The sequence below is a fragment of the Drosophila innubila genome (assembly GCF_004354385.1).
Source record: "Drosophila innubila isolate TH190305 chromosome 2L unlocalized genomic scaffold, UK_Dinn_1.0 4_B_2L, whole genome shotgun sequence".
In the NCBI taxonomy this organism is placed as follows: Eukaryota; Metazoa; Arthropoda; class Insecta; order Diptera; family Drosophilidae; genus Drosophila; species Drosophila innubila.
The window spans coordinates 20,359,332-20,383,549 of record NW_022995372.1 but is presented as its reverse complement, the minus strand read 5'-3'; the positions used below and the strand labels follow the sequence as shown (position 1 = coordinate 20,383,549).

Sequence of the window (24,218 nt, the reverse complement as noted above, 5' to 3'; positions counted from 1 at the left end):
TAAGTGATAAGCAAGAACATTCTCCCAGTTGGCCAGTGGCCAGGGAAATGCGATTCGATGCAACATCACCGACTGCATCCTCAATATTGTCGGACAACAAAAGAAACTACGAGGCATTCAAGCGTTTAGAATCGGGACAGGGGAGAGAATGAACAATTGCCGAGCAAACAATGCAAACTAATAAAGCTCTAGCAGCATCAGTAAAAAAAAACAATAGATATACAAGAAGACGGTAGCTGAATCAAAAGCATCAATCAAACGCGCCACGGGGCGTATGATTAACAAAGTTTAAGCAAAACGGAATTATCGTTATTTAGCGAGAGCAAAATGGAGCGAGAGAAATTGAAGAGTGAAATGTGTCGCAGACGTGATTTAATTAATAAATGCATTAAATATGCTACGACGACAGCAACAACAAAATCAACAGCAACAACGGAATCAACAACAACAGCAACGCCACTAACGGCAAATGGTACAACAACCACTGGACCCACCCTGGAGATGGTGGTGCTGTGCAGCTCAACCACGAAGCCATTAACGGACTTGCAACGAAACCACCTGCTAAAGATGCCAACAACAACTGCAACAACAGCAACAACAACGACAGCAAGAGACACAACAGCAACAAATTGTGCAAACTCAGTAGCAGCAGCAGCAGCAGCAGCAGCAACAACAACAACAGGAACACATCGCATCGGCAGAACATTAAGGACATTAGCAAAGAGCTGGACTGGACAATCTGGTCTGTTATTGACGGTCTGCCTCAGCCTCCTGGTGTGTGGCAGCCAAGCGGGTTTCGCCTGCCTCAGCAATCCTTGTGTATTTGGCGTCTGCATCGATGGCCTGAACAGGTGAGTCTGCCACATACCACATGCCACATGCCGCATGCAACTTAGTCGTCCCCTCTTCAAACAAGGCGCATTTTTCGCTTATTATCGGCAAGCCAATAAAATCCGTTCAACACATTTCGAGTGGCAATAAACTTGCACCACTTGAGCGCCAGCAGCAGCTGCAGTTGCAGCATCACCAGCATCACCAGCAGCAGCTCAAGCGTCGCCTTCACTGGTCATCGATAGAATAAAAAGCCGCCCATCCACCATCCATATACGTGGCAAACATGTTGATGCTTCCTCTTCCCTCATCTGCAACTCTATTTGCCCCTTTTTGTCACTTTATGCATGCCCCTTTTCAAATGAGGCCAAGTTGGGCTGCCTGCATTGAGTGCCGGTTGAGTGGTTTGCCCATTAACAAGTGGTTTCGATTGCATAAGCTCCACATTATTAACTAACATACATTGTGTCCAATTCCAAAGTCCAATGCACATTCCAATTCATAGTTAATTATGCAGCTAATCTATCTTAAACTGAGCCTTTTGTATTACAAATCCGATAGAAACTTTTAAAGAATATGCATTTTAATAGATCGATTTACGTTCTTGGAATACTAATACTTTATGCTAAACAGATAAAGTTAAATGCAGAAGATGTCAAACCATGATCACTATGACATTCAGTTTGAAAATCGGTTCAGTTTTGAAAAATTTATGAAAGTTTGATCTTCGTACGACTGTTGAGACGTCTCAGACTAAAGTTTGAAGTGTTTTATTTATACTAATTACGATATAAGGAGTCAATAATCAGTGAAAGCCTAAGATTTATTTTTATTAATTTTAAAAATTTCAAAATCGAAACAAAAGTAATTAATTTAAATTCAAAATAAATTTAGAGGCCAAATCATAATGAAAATAACATTCCGCTTGAAAATCGCTTTAGTTATATAACATACATATAGATATAATCGTTTTGGTTTTCGTTTAAGAGAAATAAATTACTTTTATATCGATCACTTTTTTAAAAATTATCGTAAGGGACATACAAATGCTTAACTAATCAAAAAGCAGAGTCTCTGATAAATTTATTTCTAGACTACAACCAACTCTGACATGTTTAGCTTTCAAATGCATTATTCGTATACTCAGTTTTATCTTAAACAGTATATCAATTCAGAATGTTGAAAGTGCCATCAGTTACTCGGTGTTGTAAGTATGAGACTCAGTGTCACTTAAGGATAAGCCCGTATCCTTAGTGGCAGTTCCATATGAAGTGCATTTCTCAACGCCAATTGCACAAACAACTGAAAGACTCTGAAAAAACAGCTGCCATTGCACTTGTCCTCCCTTTCATTCCCTCTCTCTCTCTCTCTCTCTAGAGTGCAGAACAACATTTATACAACTAAGTAAACCGGCATTTTATTTTCTTCATCGTTGCGATATATGCGACCGCTGAAAGTGGCCAATAGCATAACATGCCCCTAGCTCATGCTTTAAAACCTCAAACCCAAGGCCGAGCAGAAAGAAACCGACAATCTCACGGCCAGTGAATTTGCTCTATAAAAAGAGTTTACGATATTTTTTACGATAACTTCGCGCAAAAGCTGCAAGTCAAATGCGAGTCAGACGGAAATGTTTTTTAGCGCGAATTTCTTGACATAACCACCAGTTAGTCTGAAGCAGGATGGTTAAGGAAACGTTGGGAGAATCAGGGAGGAGGAGCTGGTAACTGGCCGGATAAAAGTTTATGCGTAGCCAAGCAAAATTTATAGCAGCAATTAAATTTAACTCGATTCTGTGAGATTCTAGCGGATTAACTGAATAGTTTCACCCATCTTAAAGTTGTCCAAAAAGGATGTGTACTCGATTATGGATGTGTAAGGCAATGAGTCCTATCAGTGAGTACATTGATATTTTATTGGCTTATCGTGGTTTATGTTCCCACTAGTTTACTGAAAATATCAGTATTTATGACTCATATCAGAGATAAGCCAAAGTTTAATGATTGCCGTAAAACTAACACGAAATGTGCAAAGTAAAATGTTTGGCAAATTGTTTACAGAAGAACTATAACAATCGAGTTTGCAATTTATATGCCGTTTGAAAGTTTTTCATTAAAATAAATTTAATTTAATGGCAACAGCTAAAGTTTACGATACGAAAGATTGACACAAATTTATGTAGTGCTTAAAAAACTTTTAAAAACAACTTAACGTTTTCCACGCTTGAGTTTCTTTGCAATTCTCACCAATTTTACAAGCTGATTTGCAAATTTAAAGAGTTAAAAAAAAAAACTTTAAGTAAGGACATTCTCAAATGTCCAAGTATTTTATTCTTTAAAAAGAAAGGTGGTGCAAAATATTTTACGAGTCGATAGTGTGTTAAAGAATTAAAATTATAATTAAAAAGTGTTTTAAACAGTGCTATAATTAGATAACAATCTGCCAAACTTTTTTGTCTCTCAGTAACAACATCTGACACTTAAAACAAATTAAATAAACTGAAACACATTTTCAGTCTCTGATAGACTGATAGACATGTTCCAAAGAGTTTTGCATTTACAAATCATGCATTATTTCAATGGTTCCATTTACAGCAGTGCTTTTGGATGGACATGACAGTTCTACCTGTAGTAGCTAATGCGAGGTCCCAAGGCCATTTATCTACTCACTGCAATTGTTTTTGGCAGGGCAACAAATCAACAGGCCTCCGGGGTGTAGAAGTCAAGTCAAAGCCAGCAACAAAAGTGTTGTTCTTTACCTTTTCAATGGGCTCTCATGAGCTTCAGCATGTCCAACTCGTACACGTTGTAGATGGCTGTATATAGACAGACAACAACTGCAGAGCTCTACAAATGCATCCTAATGTAATCCACTCTAAAAAAGAAAGAGAACACGGCAACCCACATTCGACCCAATCAACCACCCGATTCGCCAAACCCCAACAACAAAAGTTCTTTAATTAAGCTGTCTACCTGCAAAACTTATCCGAGGGAAAAGAACTGACGACGGAGAAGGAGATGAAGATGGAGTTGGAGGCCAAGCCAGGAAATATCTGCCATGTTGAGCCATGTCGGTGACAATCCCCTGACACTTTTGCAGTTCCGTTACTGTTGCTGTTACCGTTACTGTTACTCTTGCTTTTACCGTTACCGTTGGCATTGCCATTTCCGTTTCAATTTCAATTCACTCTTAGTACGAAAACCAATCCCAAATGGCTACCAAATATTTATTTCCACTACTCAAGCGAAATGTTTCCAGTATGTCGGCCAAGTTTATGGCACTCGCAAGGGCACTGAGCTAAATCCACATACATGTACATTTTTCTATTAGATAAATAAGTGCATTTATTTGTATGTCTATGCATGTGTGGCCCACTTCAATTACTACCAACTGGTGTTAGAACCATATTCGACACTGTTAGGAAGTTGCTTGCAAACATTTGTATATTTATTGTAGAAAGCTTTGCAAGCACATTAAGCTGATTGTAGTAATTGCTTTGCTAAAAATTAAAGCTAAGTGATTACACCTTAGGTGAATGATAAAATTTTGAAAACTGTTTTTTAGATCTTTCACTCAAGGAAATAAATACTAAACAAGTTTATAGGCCCTTATTTAAGACTTAAAGCTCATTCTATATTTAAAAAAAGATGATGTTGATACAGAAGCTTTCAGAAGCACCTTTAGTTGGATGATACTAAACCGTTTTGAATCAAAGTATCTAAAGATCTAATCAACCTTTAAAGAATAATATTCCCAAATTACTAAGATAATTATGTCTGTCATAGTTATGAAGGAATTGAGCTTTACTACGAAAAAAATATTTAAATTAATATCTCTTTCTTTGAAATCCAATTCGATAAATAACACCAAGCTAATATTACATTAAATAACTAATTCTTGTAGCGTCACTATTGTGATAACACTTGTGTTTGTCTCAGTGTACTTGTTACATGTTACATGTAACACTATATATTGCTATTTGTGAAACTATTTTTATCTAAAACGTTTTCTTGTTGTATTTTCTTCTTTTTTATACATGTTTTTTGTACTATTTTCTTTTTATGGGTTTGCCTACAACAAACTTTTTTCGCTGAACGTTTGATGCATCATTGACACACCGTTGCGCCCACACCACCTATCACATGCCCCCCACCCCTCCGCATGTGTCACGATAACAACAACTTCTACAACTACAACTACAACTGTGACAACAACAACAATGAGTACAGCTCGTATTCGTGTTACTGCATTGACGGCTATACAGGGATCCAGTGCCAAACGAATTGGGACGAATGTTGGTCGGGACCCTGTCAAAACGGCGGTACATGTGTGGATGGTGTTGCCTACTACAATTGTACGTGTCCGGAAGGATTTTCTGGTAAGTGTGTGCGGTTTTATTTTTGCGCTATGCTAACACAGACACATCGACAGACAGACAGACAGAAAGATATAAATATATACTCGTACACACAGATACTATACAGCTGATACACCGCTAGTATAACAAATACAAGTAAGTACTAAAAGCTGCACATCCCGCTGAGCAGCCACTGTTAAAGTGCGGGGAGAGAATAGGCAAACTCACACCACGTGCAAAATGTATTTTTATTAAGCAAACCAAGAGAAAAATAGGAGCAAAAAAGCAACACCCACAGCAGCCACTCTAGCACGGAGTGCACACAAATAGGGACGCCTCCTCCTGGCACAGGACACTTACTCGTACTTGGCCAGACTCCTAAAGCTGCAAACGTATTTGTTAAATTTGCGGCAAGTCAGGGAACACACAAAAAAAAGTAATGGGCAATGTTTTCTCTTCCTCTTGAGGTTTTTTACTTATTTTCCACATTTGTTCACATGTGTCTATTCTTTTTTTGCCGCCCGAGCAAGAAGTAAAATAAGAAGATAAAAACTAAAGAATTTTAACAAAAACCAAGGAATATGAAATGCACTCAATAGTCGACAGTTTAACTACACTTCAAAATGCAAAAGCAATTATTAATCAATATTAAAATTATTTAGAATTAATTTAATATGTTAAAGTTGCAAAAGAAAAAAAGAAAAAATTTTTTTTTAATATGTAAAAGTCAAAGTAAAAACTAAGTAAGTACATCAATTTTGCCCAAATACGATTAAGATATAAGTGCTTTAAATCTTCTTATTACTTATATATATTCTATTCGCCATTTCGAAAATTAAATGCGGTCAACAGTTGATAGACTAAAAAGTTTAATGTACGAAAACATTGCATGGATGCATGGATTATATTAACTCATCTTACAAGATTGAACTAATCAGTGTTGTAGAACTTTTCTTTTATTATTTTATTCTAATTTATCAAAAATACACAAACTTAATGTAATAAAATTACAGAAAAAGTTTGAGTACTCAAAGATTATAGAGAAGTTAAAAAGTTTGAATGTACCTTTTATAAAGGTATTTAACATTTTTAGTTTGTGGATATACAGCTTCAAAATTTACATGAATTTTCGGAGGGTTAAATAATTAAAAAATATTTGCAGTCAAATGAGATTTATGTCTATTTGGCAAAGTTGTTATTTATTATCTAGTTACCTGAGCAAATCAGTATGCCCCACTGCTTGAAAATTACAAAAACAAAACAAAACAAAAATACAGTGTACAAATGGTTGGGGAGGTGTCTCCTATGATTTTCCAAGTGTAGGAGAGAGGCTGGGCAAACTAACTTTAATGTTGTCTATTGTGGTAGTCAATGTTGGGTGCTTAACTTGCCACTTGCTACGTGCGAATGTAAGTGTGTGTCCAACCATGTGTGTGAGTGTGTGTAAGTGTTGGCCCAGTGCGGAAGTCTCAGCATGAATGTATCTAATGTTCATCCTTTTGGCTTCTTGTACTTTCCGTCCGTTACGTACATATAAACACATTTACTTTTGCTACGTGTGAGAAGCACTTAGCAAGACTCTCTACGCGCCCGTTTGTGTGTGTATGTGTCGGTGAGGGTGTGTGAGGGTGTGTTTGTATCTCAGAGTTGACTTTATAAAATTTAGTGAAATTTATAGCCATCGTGTAGGTGTTATATGCATTACCCATCAACGCCAACTAATACCGCATACAAATTGCTACAAATTTGTGAAATAGCAATGTTGCCAGCCATTTATCCAGAGGAGAAAGAGGGAGGATTTAGTAATTGACATACAGATAGGATTAGTACTCTAACGAATACTAAGAAAATAAATGTAAGCTCAACAGTTAGTATAGTTGTCGAATTAGACAAAACACATGTCATTTAAGCCACGTTAAGTGAGATTTGCGGTAAGCATAATTGAGTCTAGTACTAATTGCGAAACATGGAAACAGATTGAACATTGCAAATTGAGAAGAAAACACCAATTAAAGTTGAAAAATGTTTACATTTTCACAAATAAATTGTAATAAATACTAATTAATCGTAATATTAGTAATACACCCGAGAGTTCCTATTAATTGCATAACATTATCAGGAATAATATTTAATAAAAGAAAAAAACGATAATGCCTCTTACAAGGGTGGAATATCAAATGAAATTATGCAAGGCGTTGTGTTTGTCAGTGATTTTAAGTGGATCAAGCGGAAGAGATACAACAAAACCAGAAACTAAGCGTCAGCTTTGAAAACTGTGCCACGTTGAAATGTTAATAAAGCAAATATGCTAGATTCAGCTAAAAGATAATAAAAGTACAAAACATACGAAAATATGCTTTTCATCCGTAAAGCCCACAAAACATAGTTAAAGCAAAAATTTGTATAATAAATAGATTTTTTGCTAACGCACGAAGCGACGGAAATGAAGCGATAAACTATGCAGAAGTCCGTAAAAATAGAAAAAAAGCATTAAACAGAAAAAAAATGCTAAAATTTGTATATATATTTGAAAATAAAAAGCGCTGAATGAATGGACCTCAAAAAGAGCTACAAAAAATAAAAAAAAGAATCAAAGAAAAAATAGTGAAAGAAGGAAAAAATAGAAACATGTGCGAATGCTCAACTCAATTGAAATAAATTCGAGATGCCCTCCACTGAAATTTACTCAATTACATATTACATCTATTTAAATTAATTTTTCAGTTTCTTTGAAATTTTCAAGCGAAAAAAAAAAATACAAAACCTGAAACTAAGTGTCAGCTTAAATAAATAATTCAAAATAAAATAATTTTTCAATAATTAATATTCCCGCGATAAAATAACTGTCATACCCTTTTCACTTATTTCAAAATACAGGGTATTCAGAGTAGAGTGAAAGAGAACCCCTTGCTCACTTTTAAACGCGCATTGAGTTATTGAAGCGCCTTTTACCTTGTGATGCCCAAAAACAAATAAAAATAAAAAAAATTGCACACTTTTTCGTTCGCATTAAAAAATTTAAAAATGCAAATGAAATATGAAAATGAAAAGTGCAGCAGCAACATAGCCAACATTCTAATTAATATTTTTAGTTGCTTGTTTTGGATTTTATGGTCTTTTATGTGAATTTTGCAATTCAGCTGCATTTCGGTTATTCGTGTTTGACGTTTGTGCTCTTTGAGGGGGTCAACGCTGGTATCTGCCGACAGTGGATAAAAGCGATAGCCCCTTACAGAAAGTAGATAATGTACTATCCTCTTTTTTTTGTACGTTCTACTTACCGAATTTCCTGGTTTCTATCAAAACCCAAAAAAGGCATTAAGATAAGCCGCATTTAATAAATTATCTGTTTAGCGTTCATTTGCTTCAGTTTTGCATTGGTTTCTTTCATAACTTGGGCTAATATGGAAATTGGATTGTTCTGAAAGTATAAAAAGTTAAAAATTAAGATATATTTAAGATAAAAAAAAATTTAATTAAACGTTTTATTTTCTAATTAACTTCAAGTTTAAGTTTCAAATAATCTACAATTTGAAAAAAAAATTAGCTCCCATTTTTTTAAATGTTTTAAATATTATTCAAGCGCTAGCTTGCAAACTCTTATCTCTTGTAAGTTAAATTTGGCCAACAACAATACGTTTCTCAAATCTTCTACTCTAATGACATACATTTTATCAAACAATCTAGAAATGCTGCAATTCTCAGCGGCATAACCTTGGTCTCCTTGGCATACACACACACACACACACACACACACACACACACACACACACACACATAGTTTAACTGAGAAATCCAACAACAATGCCTTTTATCCTGAGTAAAGGCGTCTCCTTCGCTGGCTTTATACAATCATTGCAGTTAGGCCACCATTTGAAGGTACTGTGCGAGTTGAGGCCATAATGCTGAGGGGCATTCAGCGCGAAAACAATGCAAATTGCAGTTGAAGCCTATTCACATTGAAATTCGCATTTGGTATTCAAGAAAGAAAATTGTGCAATTCAACAATATGCAATGCGCTTCACAAAAAAAACCGACTAAGCTATGCTTCATTCAAAGCTAAAGTTTACTTAAATTTAAATTTCTTATCAATTCCGAAATACTGAACCTTTAATATTTAATTTCATTTAATTTTTGTTTACCATTTACTAAGGATAAATAAAATATCTAATAAGTTCTACATACCTGACTCACACATGTGTGTAGGGTATAAATATTAAAAAGCATTCAAATTGCAGCATTGCAGTTTATTCTCGACTTTTTGTCTACCTTAACTTTTGATGTACTTTGTTTCATTTGGTTGTTTTTAACGTAATTTTCCTGTCAGTTTTTTTACTATGAGTTTGCTGCACTATCAGCAGGTAAACATGAATATGAATACGTAAATACGAGCGTGATTGGGGAAAATGCGAATGAATCTCCCCCCTTTCTTTTGTGCATTTTCACATTTTCAGTGCACATTCATTCAATCAAACATGCATTTGGCTCAGCTGTTCATTCATTCATGCCTTCATTTGCGTACCGACAGATTTTTGTCTTTATGATGGACTTTTTTATTCTTTTTTTCTGTTTTTCCTGATTTTTTTTTTTGCAATCGACGTTTCGTTTGTGTAATTTTTGACTCACGGGAGGCAGCTTGAAGCGATTGCGCGTTGTTCCCGTTCAATTTGCATTCAGAATTCCCCTCAGTTATTTGCCATTAATCATAACCATAAGAAAGATATTTGGAATATTTAAAAAGCATCGTTTGCTGCCATTTACTGTGGAACTTTAAAAATTCAACCAAATGGTGATTTATCGAGGGATTCGGCTAAAAAAACAAATCGAAATTCATTGAATTTCAGGTGGTTCACCGATTTACATAAATTTTTTATTTAATTTACTCAATTGCCTGGACATTTCCTTGGGTGTGAAAGAGATAGACAGATAGAGAATGAAAGAGAGAGAAAAAGAGACAGAGAATGGGAGAGAGTGTCCGTAATATGGTACCCAATATTAAAATACATTTGCGCCCATCCAATTGTCCCCATTATTGAAACTAATCAATTGCCTTTTGGGGATTTAGCTGTGGTTCAATCGCTTTAAGCTGATGTTGTTAATGTTGTTTTTGTTATTTTAGTGTTTGTGGCATGCAATAAAATATTTATAATATTGCATATTGATTTTATAATGGAAAACATGGAGTTTGTTGAACTGCTTTTGACACACTTCATAAGAGAGCTGTTTTTTTTGTTGAAAGTGTGTGTTTTCCACTTTACTAACGGTTTTGGAATTAGCCACATAATTGAATGTTGCCAGATTTTTTCATTGTGTGAATACATATTATATGCAGGCTTTTATCTTTTTGGCCAAATTAGGTTAAAAATGCAATATAAATAAAATCAAAGTGTGTTAATTGCTGTTTGCGATTCTCGTAATTCCTCTATCAATACGATTGGGCACGTTTTGAGTTTTTAATGCTACAAGGAATTATATTAAGTATTCAGAAATAAGTCCTTATTAAATAAAAATGTTTTTAAAAAGGGTTTTAGTCCGAGGAATATTTATAGAATAATAGTTATTGGTTATTGAACAGTGATGGACAATGCATAATCAAAATGGAGGCCAAATAATGTTAAAATTGACATTCCGCAAGGAAATCGGCCAGGGTAAAGTATTGAAGAGCGTCAAGATGAAAGTATGGAAGAAAATAGACAGCATCGATTTAATTAACTTCAAATAATTGAATATCGCTTCCGCGAAAACCAAGTATTTGATTTTTCGATGTATCTTTACAACACTTTTCTGTATATATAGATAGATGCAGTTAAACCTGAAATTCACGTAGAAGCCTATCGCAATAGTGAGTAGGCGGTATACTTTGAAAACCTTGTGGTAGATCCTGAAATGCGATTTTGTCACTCATAAATTTATCCATTGAACTTCAGCACAATACTTTCTAATTTTACGCAACGTTGCAGGCAGACGCCAGAAAATATTTCACATGCATTTCAATAGGAAATGCTGAAAAGCTATGCGACTACCACCCTTTTGGGCGTGGCAGTCGGCAAATTCAATAGAAATTGGCAGGCAGAAAAAGAGAGAGAAAATGAATAAAAAGAAATCGAAATCCAAGCTAGAAAATATAGTGCAAAATTCAATTAATTAAAAGCTGTAAAACATACACACACACATACACATGTTATAGCTGCTGTGTGTGAGTGTTTGAGAGTGTGTGTGTGTGTGTGTGTGGGCACACTCTGTCGCCCATATGCTGCAACTGCGGCAATTGCCGTGAAAATGAGCTTGGCAGGATTCCTTGGCCTGGCTTGGTTTGACATTGTCCTGGCCTCGCTTGGGGGACTTCCTGCTGATGCCATTCGTTGGCGCAGCAAAAAAGTGCAATTGAAAGCGCAACAATGCGCACCACAAGACATTCAAGTGGGGAAACGAACCACCAACCCATCGACTCCAACCACCAACCCCACCAAAGGATATGCGAATTCGAATTGCTTGCCACTGAGCTGAGCTGACTGAGTGACATACTTGAATTGGTTTAATGGGTTCTCCAGCTGGGATTCGAGGGGGTTGAGTTTAGGGTGTGCTGTGATTAGTTTCCCACAGCCATTCACAGATAAGCTAAAGTGCATTTCATTGCTCACTGTCGCAGCACATTTAACGTTGGGTATTTGCCCCAAAATCTAAGCCCCACCAGAAACAGATTGCCATTGCCATGATTTGCCAGGGTTGCCTGGATTAAATGTGCATACAAATTGCTGGAAAATAGCTGGGAAAACTCTGTTGCAATTCTAAGCTACAAACATTATTAGCACCTGGGGACGTGTCCACTGGGCTAATTGAATTTATTATTAAATTCGTTATTTATTCCGCACATCAATAAGAGTAAATCATTAAAACAACAATTTTTCAACATAACATTCAATACATTGTGAAAAGTTAAAATTATTATAAAATATTTTTGGATTTTACTACAATGCTTACATGAGCATTGCGTATATTTTATTTATATTTATTATACAAAACTTTTTCTGGTTTCAATTACATAGTTTATATAATGGAATTTTTTTAATTATAATGAAAAGTGAATTCTTGTTAGCTGCATTCACATACCAATAACGCACTCATTTATTCAGTCTGTATAAGTTGCATGTACTCGTAAATGCATTTATTTGTTTGCTCTTTCAATACACTCAGGCACCCACTGACACACTCACAAATACTCACGCATAAGTTATGAACAAAGAACTGAGCGAAAACTTAATATGCAAAAGAAATGTGCAATATATTCAACTCATGCAATTTTATTTTTTTTTATGATGCCAGATTCTGAATACATATCCAATTCTCCTCTATCCAATGGCTAACTTCTTTCTTCCCGCAAGATTTCATCCATAACATAAGTAACAAGCAAATAAGAAGCACAAAATGTGTGCGGATAAAATTCAAAATTTCAATTTGTGCATCGACTATAGATACTCGAAGGGAGTACGAGTATATGAATATAAATAGTTTTGGAGTTCATGCTTATTGCGATTCGTAGCCAAAACAAATGTTCCTACCTTGTTGCACAAATGTTTACAGTTTTTTTAGCAGCAAGGAAAAATAACAAACAGGAAGGTGGAGGAAGAAGCAGCTGTTGTAAAAAGTTGAAGTGTACTCGTACGTTCCACCTCCGGATGCTTAAAAAATGGCATAAAAAAAGTTTATCTGAAACGAAGAAAAATACAACTCAAACTAGTTATAAAAGGGATCTGCAAAGGTTAGAGAAAAGTCGTAAATACATGTCATAGCAGAAAAAAGTGAGGAAGAGGGAAAAAAGTTGATTAAAGTTTGATAAAAAATTGAATATTGGTAATATACTGTTGAACTAATGATTGAAAGTTATTCTAATAACTCACTCTTTCTCCGAAAATAGAATCCTAGCTTGAATTTCTATGCTAACTATTGTTTAAGCGACATTTCCCGAGATGACTTTTAACTCTACTAGATTCGTTAAACTCTTTAATTATATACACACTTTTTTCACAAGTAAATATTGTTTATTGATGAGACAAATTACCAAATACCCCCCCATTAATAGAAATCTTTCAAAATCCGTATAATCGTCATCCCTTTATTCCGTTTTCTACAATTGTAGCCCTTACTTGTCACTTAAAAAATTCAATAAGCGTTTATCAATATTTATGCATGTCTGAAACATGTTTCCACACATTTTACCAAAGTGTATTTTCGAACATTTTTTTTTTTCGCATTTTATGCATGAAATTTTGATTAATGCTGCATTTTCAAATATTTAGACAGACTCTAGCACGGAAAATGAATCAGAATGGGAAGCAAATGCTAAAAGCAATGTCCGGCCGGAGAATTGTGTTGTAAATTCACGTTTGTAACACAAAAAGCAGCCAGGAAAAAAATAAAATACGGCTGACAAAAAAAAAACGGACAACAATCGCGGTAGAGAGGAGGAGATGGTATTGAGTGGGCAACCAGTGTCGTCCATTAACCACCAAAAAAAATGTGCGTTCAATTCGAAAAATTCATTCATAAAACATGCCGTAGATTGCGGTACGGGCAAGTGCTGAGAGTGAACATTTCAAGACCCCTCCCCATCACCCCGCAATCCCTGCCATACAAAAGCTGACCATTTGCCAGACCGAACTAACGGCCTCTGGCCACGGATTCAATCCCAATTCCAACTCCAATCCGTAGCTCCTGTTCACGCACATGCAGCAATAAAATGAAAATCGATTTTCACTTTAACGACTTCACACATAACAAAAAAAAAAAAAAGAGAAAGAAAAAGAAAAGCAACAAAAACAAAAAACAAGGGTGAAAAAATGTTAAAAAGGCCTCCAGGCACTCACTGAAACCACAGATGGAGCAAAAATAGTAGATTGTAATGGCGTTGCATAAAGAAAATGTGACCATTGACAAGTCGATGCCTGCTACCTGGGGTTTTGACCAGTATTACCGCAAGTCGTATCGAAACTGGGTTAAGAATTGTGGGTGACAGAGCAAAAGAAAGGGAAAGCGACCAAAGTTAGAAAAATGAGAGTGAGAGATAGTTAAGGGCAGACCGAAAAGTAGTTCGAAACTATTACAGATCTATTTCCCTCTCTTTCCCTTTCACCCCCCTTCCACTATTTCTCTCTCTCTCTCTCTCTCGGTCTCCTTACCTCACAGCCTAGCCTGACCACTTCCTGCATTTCAGCCAGAACTGGAGCGTAATGTGACATTTTATGTTGTGCCTTTGGCAACAAAGGTAAATTTTCATGTAGCATTGCGTTTGCTATGCGGTCTTTGGCCCCAAACCCCTTGTGCAACGTGTCGAATGCTTAACGCAAAGTGAATTAATTTTAAAAGCGCTTGCTCAAAAAGTGCATAAAGGAAAGCTAAATAAAATAAATAGTAAACAGATAAGCTAAAAAATGTAAATCATACAGGGCTGCCACAGAAAACGAAACCAACCGAAAATCTCTCAAATCTCCATAAATTTTTGGGAGATTTTCGGTTGGTTTCGATTCTGTGGCACCCCTGATAAAGTGCAAATTAGAATTAATTTAAGAAAAGCTAATGATGAAATACAAATATGCGCGCTTACGTTTTAATTTACATAAAGTCCAATAAAGCAATTGAATAATGAAGTTTTGGAATCAAATTCAATTCTACTTAAATGCTAATTGATAATTTTGAATATTAAAACCATTTCTTGGAGGATTCTCAATTTGGTTAAACATTTAACTCTAAAATTAAAAATAAATTATTTGTATAGCAAAAAATGTAAAGTAATTTTTAATCTCAGAAAATAATTGATATTTTGTTAAGGTTTTCAACCAATTTAATTTCAGTAATATTTTCAAGTGCTAATATTATAATCCAGAGTGCTCTCTTTATCTTTTTTTTCTCTCTCTCTCTCTCTCTCTCGCTCTCTCTGTTTGTCAGTTCATTCTCCCATCGATTCATCGCCGACAAACTGAATGCTACTTTTATCTTAATGCAGCCATAAAGTGCAGCACTCCGAAAACAGTTAAATTTAACAACGACAGTAAATAAAATTGAAATACGAGCTTCGCATTTCGTATACGATAGCATTTCAAGTATTGCTCCATCAAATCATAAAGCAACGGCCGGCACATAAACAAATTGAATTGCACTGCCACACGGCCAACACCCGCTGCCTTAATGGATGTGCCAGAGTCCAGAACCAGGCCCAAAGCCAGACCAAGAGGTTGGCTGGTGGCTCAATAAAATACGAGACTGAACTGTAACATTCATTACTCAGAGCTGATAAATAAGATAACATGTTTTGTTATTTGTGGATGCTCCCACAGCAACGCAATTATTTCAATTTCACCCGGTCACTTTCACTTAAAGCTTCAATTTCAATAGCTTTACCAATTTGTGAAGAAATGCATTGCAATTCGATACGAAATGTATTACAGGAATAAGTCGAGAAATCCTTACATAAGGAAAATGTAAAACATTCCACTTCAAGGTGTGCAACAGAAATTTAACACGCTTCTCTTTATCACTCTCTCTCCCTCTCTTTGTGGCTCGAGTAAATATCGTAAGAGCTGTGATTACATGTTTCCGCTCAAACACAACCATTTCATAGAATGCCACATCATAAAGCACACAATGGGTGTCAACAAACATCTGATGAGATGTATAAGTAGCTCTTCATAATGTTGACTTTGTTCATATCCTGTGGATAAATTACAATAATGGAAAACAAAATTATACCACAAAATAGAGAGAGCAAAAGGAGAGGGTGATAAAACCAGTATAGAGAGAGACACAGAGTAAGATAACTTTTTTATAAATAAACAAGCCAAAGTTGAAATACACTCCATTTCACTTGATAATCCACACCCCAAAAAAGTCATAAATTTAATAGTTATACATAAATACCTAAAAAAAAAAATGTTGATTTCTAGTTTATCAAAAATATATAGACAAAGGTTGCATAAACTCCATAAAAAACCGTATTTCTTGATAAACAAGTGAATTGTTTTATTTGTATTAAGCTTTCAGGAGCTTTAAAGCTCTGCAATAAAATGCGTGACTGTAAAGCTTAATAGATCTCATATAGAGCATCTCTTAGTCTATAAATAAATAAAATAATGATTATTTGTTGCTGTTGTTGTTGACGCTGGTTTTGGTTGTTCATTGTGTTGATTTAGTGCTTATGCAAATTTAATTTTCGTTCGGCTGTTGGCCGACCTTCTACACATTTGCATAGACTTACATTACAGTTGCATTATAAACAAAGCACATAAAAACACAAAAAGAAAGAGAGAGAAAAATAGAGAGAGTGTGAGTGAGAGTAAGAGGTACTGAGAAATATTTATCTTTGGGCTAAGCATTTATGAGAGTGAGTTCTCATCTGCATAGTCGCATTTTTATGTCCATCAGCTTGTATATTTTGTGTTATTTATGGGACACGAATGATAAATGCCCCTTGAAGAACACCTGGGAACTGTGTTAACCGTTTCAATTGCAGCCATGTTGAAATGAAAATTTGTGCATTAAATTAAAAAGTTGAGCGCATTAATTTAGACAAAGTGTAGAAGAAGAATTTGATGGCTGCACACGGTAAAGGCTTTTTGACACTCTTGTTTCGACACTTTGAAGTGCTTTTGGACTTTGTTACCTTGTTTCACAAGTTTTTTACGCCAGATAGACAGATACACAGACACTCGGGAGATACGCGGAATGCAAGTGAAACTCTTCGCCCAAAAGAAACTTTCAAGCACATTTTTACTTTATTTCTTCTTATCTTTTTTTTTTTTGTGTGCAGCTATTTCTTAGAAAACTTGTTGCCAAAAACTATAACTAAAGGGCAGTCGACAGGCAGGCAAATAAATTTCCAAAAAACTTCAGACAAAACATTTCGCTGGCAATAAATTTACAGCACAAACACATGCGAAGCTGCGAAAAAATCACTCATACGCACTGCTGCCAGTGCCACAAACAACATAAGAATTCTATAGCATACACAATGGGGCACTTCTCAAGCAGCTCAACCAACTTTGAATGCCTTCCTTCCTGACTGTCTGTCTCGTCAGTCTAAATGTCTCCTCCTCTTCTCTCCCTCACTCTGTGTGTGTTTGTTTTTCCCGTCAGTTACTGCCGCTGGCAACCAACGACTTAGACTTCTCCTCATCGTCATCGTCATCGTCATAGTCTTTGTAGTTGTTGAGCACAAAATTGAAAAGTATTTTCAAGCATTGTTTTTGTTGCTATCGTAGTTGTTGCCAAGAGCAACTTGAAGAGTCTTACACTTATGTCATGTTGTGTAGTTGCACTATCGAGCACCTATCAACTATATATATTACGTAAGCACGTATAAATATTTGATCAGCAGCACGCGACTAATCAATTTGGACACCTTAAGCTTGACGTGATTCGATAATCGACCTCAAATTCTATATATTTTATACGATTAACACAAGTTTTTGAGAGCGAAAGAGAGAGACATTTATTTTTAATAGATTGCATGTTTTGAAATTGAATTTATTTAAAGAGTGTCTAATTTTAGACAACAAGATCTTGATCGATTATATTAAAAATTTCAAGCTGTGCATTTCTTTCGTCAAATACGGGTTTTTCTTTAAGGGCTTAACGGAGATTCGTCTGTAACTAATAGAGTGATTTTAAACAAGAAATAAATAATTAAATTTGCCTTCATAATTCTCAAAAGAATTATTTCTTGATATTATTCAACCATCTTCTCGTTATCGTACTTAAAGGAATTATTTTTTAAAAATATGAAAAATGTTTATAAAAAAAAGCAGCCACATAAAATACATATTTTAACCAAAAAAAAAATGAAATGCTCACAGAATCTACCTATATACAGTATACTTTGTTTTTGACAAAGTCATAAAGAACCGTGGTTATGGACAATAGGAAGAACTTTACTTTACAAATATATTCTGATTTGCATTATAACAATATTAAACTGTTAGTTCAATTCTGTAGAGTATATCAAATTCGACCTTGAGCTATAGAAAATTCTTGGTCTAAGAGATACTCGACAATCAGCAGTAAGTGTGTGTGATGAGTGTGTTGTGTGGTTGCAAGTGTACACTTTTGAATTGTGTATATTGCATGCAGCAAAATCAGCCCTTGAAGGTTTGTTTTGATTGCCATTGATGCGCTTGTATCCAAAATGTTGTCAGAGAAAGATAAAAAAACAGAAATTGAAAAAAGTAAGAAAAAAAATAGAAAAACAGAAGATATGCTTAATGTAATGAAGAATCATTCAATTGGACTTGGATTGTGTACACTTGTTTGAAAAACTCCTAAATAAAAGAGAAGTCAGAAAAGTAACTAAACAGAAATGTAACTATTTGAATTGCATACATGTAATGAATAAAGAATTATAAACCATTTTTTTTAATATTAAAGAAGTTTTCTTTGAAATGCGAAAATCTGTGCATATTTACAAGCTATTGAAAAGCAAATTTAACCGAAATGTCAACATATGTACAGTTGCTACTGTAAATTATTTTTCAAATGAAATTTTTCTCAATTCAAATATGAGTAATATGAATGGGAATATTGCGTTTGAAATGCAATAAACAAACCGCAAATAAAATACAATATATTTGATATTTGCGAAAGACCATATATGCAACTGGCAATAATATTAAATAACAAATATTGAGTTTGCCGTTTCAGAAGCGAATTAAATATAGCAAGTATTATTTATGAGTATTTGCACGCCACGCTGAAAGCGACAACTTAAATCCACAATACATAAATTTTTAATTAAAGGACAGCGCAGAAAAAACTACTCAATAAGCTGGCTGACGGGAAAGTTGACATGAACGAACATGAACGAAATGAAACGAAACGAACCGAACCGAAAAGAAACGAAATTAAACGATATGAAACACAAACTGCGCATTGTGCTGCCATCAATTAACGTCACTTTCTTGTCTTTCTATCCTGCTCTTTCTCCTTTGCGTCTTTGCCACATGCCACATACTCATCGGCAGGGTCAAATTGTGAGGAAAATGTGGACGAATGCATGTCAAATCCATGTCAAAATGGTGGACTATGCCGCGACCGTAACAATGGCTATATCTGCACCTGCCAACCTGGTTATCTGGGAGATCACTGCGAGTTGGATGTCGCCGTCTGTGACACGGGTAAGTCAGGTTTCTACCGCGCTGAAATTCCGATAATAAAATCAGTTTTATACCTTGTGACTAGATTAAATATTGTTTGTGCAATGTTTGTACATATATTAACCCAAGTTCCTAAGCTGCGGTAAATTTTTAGATGTTTTCACCACGAAACCATTGTTCTAAAATAAATTTCTAGTGCCCGATTTTTAAGGTGAAAAATTAAGTGTTTCAGTCCTTGCATGGACGATAATTATCGTTATCATTACGTAATTATATTTTAAGGGCATTTGTTCTTTAATTCTATAAAATTTTGAAATTCCTGGTTCTAAGAAGAGTTTTAATACCAATCAGCAATTTAAGAGCTATCATTTGTCCCGTATATTAAAGTCCGGATCTACCCTGAAAATTTCATCAACTTTCAAGAAAGAATGACATTACAATGAAAAAAAGATCTTGCAGTATGCAATTTTTCGATTTTCACATAAATGGTAGTCAAGATATTCATTTGAAATGTATAGAAATATATAGAATTTATACTTCATTATGATTTATAATAATTGAATCCATTAGAATTAGTTAATAAAACATAATTATAAGAATTTTTACTTTATCAATTGTGTGTCCTAAGCGCAGGGTATCTCGTAGTGGAGCACAAAGTTTACATTGTTTTAAACATTTGATTTCCTTTGCCACAGGCACTGGGGCACGTTGTCAACATGGTGGCGAGTGCATTGAGGGTCCTGGATTGGAGTTCACATGCGAGTGTCCGGCTGGTTGGCATGGACGCATCTGTCAGGAGGAGATCAATGAATGCGCCTCAGCGCCATGTCAAAACGGTGGCGTCTGCGTGGATAAATTGGCGGCTTATGCCTGTGCCTGCCCCATGGGCTACACGGGTGTCAATTGCGAGGAGGAGATACTTATCTGTGCGGACAATCCGTGTCAGAACAATGCGCTCTGCCTGATGGAGGAGAACGTACCCACATGCTATTGTGTTCCCGACTATCATGGCGAGAAGTGTGAGTTTCAATACGATGAATGTCAGCTGGGACCTCGTTGCATGAACGGTGGTGTCTGCATTGATGGCGTCGATACCTTCTCTTGCTCCTGCCCACCTCTACTAACGGGCATGCTCTGCGAGTGCCTGGTGGTCGGTGAAGAGTCCCTCGATTGCAATTACACAGCACCGGCGACAGCTGCACCACCAGTGGTGCCGATTACACCAGCAATGCCCACTACAACACTAGCGCCACCTACAGTGCGACCGGTGACACCACCAGAGACAACCGTACCACCTGCACCACCTACCGCAACTGAAAGTACCACACTAACACCAGCTGTACAGGTGACTTCAGTCACCTCCACTTCCTCCTCATCGGAAGAAACCTCAGTGGAGGTTAAGGTAACAGCACCACCTCCAGAGAGCGATAGTCATGTGATTGACAAGGAGGCTACTACGCAACCACCCCCAGAGCCTACTCAAGAACCACAACAGCCGGCAACAGTGCCGACAACACCACCAACAACAAGCGTTTCCTCCTCCTCCTCGTCATCGGAGGAAAGTCACAGCATCTACACGACCCTACCGCCGCTACCAGCCCCCACCTCTGCTGAATCTTCCTCCGAGGTGATTACCTCCGAGGAATTCACAACGGTGCGACGCTTTGAGGAGAGTGGCAGTGGAGGTAGCAGTTCAAGTGAGGAAGGTGTCACCACACCGCGTCCAACAGCACCGCCAGCACCACCGAGCATTACAATTGCTGTGGATTATGCGTCGTCAAGCAGCTCCGAGTCGGTGGAGCAGCCAATATCTGTAACCACACCTGGCAGCATATTTGTGCACCACGTAACCACAATTGATACAAGCATCTCGGTAGACTATGGAGCACCCACACCGACACCCTTTTTCCCGCCAGAGACCACGGCACGTGCGGTGCCACCACAGCATGTAACTGAAACGTCTCTGGAGGAAACCACTCGACATCTGTGGACAGAAGTGCCAACCACAGCGGCTCCCTTCTTCACCGAGTACCCGGCTGAGGTTCTCATCACATCCCATAGCACGAGCGCTGGCCGATTTACAACATTGCAACCGCCAGTACAGCAAGAGACCACCACATCTCCACTCGACTATGAACCACCAATTGTGGTGCCAACAACTATACAAACTCCACATATTTTTGTTACCATGGAAGATGGCGGTGCAACGGCTCCGATCACAACCATAATGCCACCAATGCCGGCTCAGACAACCCACCCAGCCACTGGAATACCCTTTGAAAAGGAGCCAAGCACCACACTCTTACCACCAGCTATAACCATGCCAATGCCGGTGGAAATCACAACACCACAGCCAATGGTAACAGAGGATCTGCATTTACCATATGCACCATCAATGACCACCATTGAGCCGCCAAGAGAGACAACTGTTCCAGCCGTACAAGTGGTAACCCTGCCACCCACTCCCATGCCCACAGAACCACCAATACCCAGCTTACCAGCAGTCACTGTGCCACCGACACCACCCTCCACACAGTCCGCACAGACATTGCCACCGCCCACACCACCGTTGCATGTGTACGGCACACCCGGACAGACAGAGTTGCCAACACAGACCAAACCACCGGTCACTGAAAGCAGCGAGGAAACCGACGGCGCCAACACGGTTGCCCAGGGCGGAACCGGTGATGTTGGTGGTGTTAGAGGCGGTGCAGAGGATAAATCTGGTGATGTGGATTGCATTAAATTGGGCTGCTACAATGGCGGTACCTGTGTGACCACATCGGAGGGATCCCGGGTAAGTAATTAACTAATTTTTATAGCCGTTACTTAAAAAATAAGTAAGTGTTCGATGGAATGTATGTAACAGGGAGAAGAAGGCATATTCGACCCAATAAAGTATATATATTCTTGATCAGCATCAACAGCCGAGTCGATATAGCCATGTGTGTCTGTCCGTATGTCCGTATGAACAAAAGGATCTCAGAGACTGTAAGAGATAGAGTAACCAAATTTGGCACACAGATCAAATTTATTTCAAATTTAAGCCACGCCTCCCTCTAACCTCGTAAATAGCGAAAAACTGTTCGTTCGTCTGTATGAACAAAGGGATCTCAGAAACTATAATAGACAGAGTAACCAAATTTAGTACACAGATTTCTATATACCCCACGCAGATCAAGTTTTTTTCAAACTAAAGCCACGACCCCTACGCCCCCGCAAATCGCGAGAAACCACCACAGCCACAGTTTTCATGATAATACAGTTTTTAATGTAAATAACGTTATCTTTTAATAATAGCTAAATTCTCATTTTACCGCAGCAAGATCAGACAAGTAGAACGGGAGTATTAGCTAACCAAAGTTATTAGTAAAACTATTATTTCGATACAATCACCTAAAAGAATGCAGTAGTTTTTATTAGGTAGCAATTTCTGTAAAGTACTTTTTTATATATTGAAATAAATAAGACTATAGCCTTTCCGACTTGACTTGGCTTTTTCATAAGCTTAACAATAAAAATAACAGATAATTTATAAGAAATCTTCTTTATAAATATAAAGGTTGTTTTATATGATTTTTCGTAAGACTACATTCTCCCTGTCACGTTCCTCTTTCCAAACTGCATTCGAGCAGTAGGTCAGCCCCAAGGACCAATCGATAGACTCTGAAACGGATTTGTTTGTTCGATGCAAAAAAAAAAAAAACAAAATAATCCAATGAAAAAACAATACAAAAAGAGAAGTTAGCTACACAATTTTCAACCCAATTGAGTTGCTAATTGGTCATGGCATCACCCTTGTGGTTGACCCTTGTTGCAGTTGCCCCTCAGGTAGCCTCCACTTGCCGCCCATTGTGAAGTCATTAAATGAGCGTGAACACTCAAATTACCTTGGCAATTGGTAAGCAAGACTTACAAGAAAATAATAACAACATTACTAGCTAATACCCTATATTTACTAGAATATACTATGGGACAGTTGAGTTATTAAAACAAGTTAAGTTATAAAAGCATAGTTAGATACAGAAGTTTAAGCTCGTGTTATAATAAATTTAAAAAATAACATTGCAAATGCTAAAAATCTTTAATGTGGTTCAAAGCATTGCTAAAAAAAAATTGGCTTTAACTTCTTGAAAAATATTAGCTAATTGATCTTTAAAAATTTGCTTGTTAAACAAACAGAGGTTTAGTATTCAGCTTTATATATAATGCATGTTATTCCAAAATTAGCTTAGTTTGTACCTGTTGTAAATGAAAAGCAATGCAGCATCTTTAACTTGGAAGGAAAACACAATATTCACTTTTAATGAGCATTAAATTTCATTTTAACAAATTTATGGCGCTATACAGCTTTCCAATACCCGTACATGCCGTACATTGCAATTATAACACACACAAGCTGGAACAAGGAGAACATGCCGAATAATACCTCAGACATAAATAAGTATAGGGCAAGAGAAGACTCGGTTAGTTTTGAATTTAATGGTAACAGTTAATAAACAAATCCCTCACATTTGGGCATAGGGGAGAAACTATAATCACAACATTTAATGGGGCGCAGTGCACTATGCGAGCTAGAGAAAACATACAATTTGACAAGCTGAAATAGTAAACACATTTGCAGATTTACACAGACACACGCAGAGATTCGCAACAGAATCTCATATGGAGATATCGTATGTCGAGGCCAATGCATAAATAATCATGTAGCTTGTCGAATAGTTCGTGGAAGAGAGACAAGTGGCAGAGGCAACACATTCAGCCTGCAACATTTGTAAGCTCCTTACTTAGGTTGCTTTGGAGCCGAGCACAAGAAGCTTCTGGCCCAAAATAAACACACACACATACACACACTCACAAACACAGACCAGTAGTCGACTTGGTACAAAACA

At 36.7% G+C, this 24,218-nt stretch overlaps 2 protein-coding genes across 3 annotated transcripts in view; one reads left to right on the top strand and one right to left on the bottom strand.

Annotated features, from left to right (window-relative positions):
* The window catches only part of LOC117782014 (MKRN2 opposite strand protein), a 63,844-nt gene that overhangs the window by 20,536 nt on the left and 19,090 nt on the right, over window positions 1-24,218 (bottom strand). The window contains exons 1-2 of one of the 2 annotated variants that reach the window (XM_034618921.1): window positions 12,748-12,803; window positions 8,470-8,609 (exon numbers count right to left, since the gene is read on the bottom strand). The gene's annotated coding sequence lies outside the window, so the exon portion shown is untranslated. Of the gene's footprint in view, window positions 1-8,469; window positions 8,610-12,747; window positions 12,804-24,218 lie in introns of those variants that run through there. The other variant, XM_034618920.1, reaches the window with a different exon arrangement.
* Window positions 328-24,218, top strand: part of LOC117779983 (protein eyes shut) — a 44,237-nt gene continuing 20,346 nt past the window's right edge. The window contains exons 1-5 of the mRNA XM_034616343.1: window positions 328-367; window positions 683-851; window positions 5,061-5,209; window positions 19,195-19,347; window positions 20,022-22,123. Of these exons, the coding sequence (XP_034472234.1) occupies window positions 328-367; window positions 683-851; window positions 5,061-5,209; window positions 19,195-19,347; window positions 20,022-22,123 (2,613 nt within the window). The remainder of the gene's footprint in view (window positions 368-682; window positions 852-5,060; window positions 5,210-19,194; window positions 19,348-20,021; window positions 22,124-24,218) is intronic.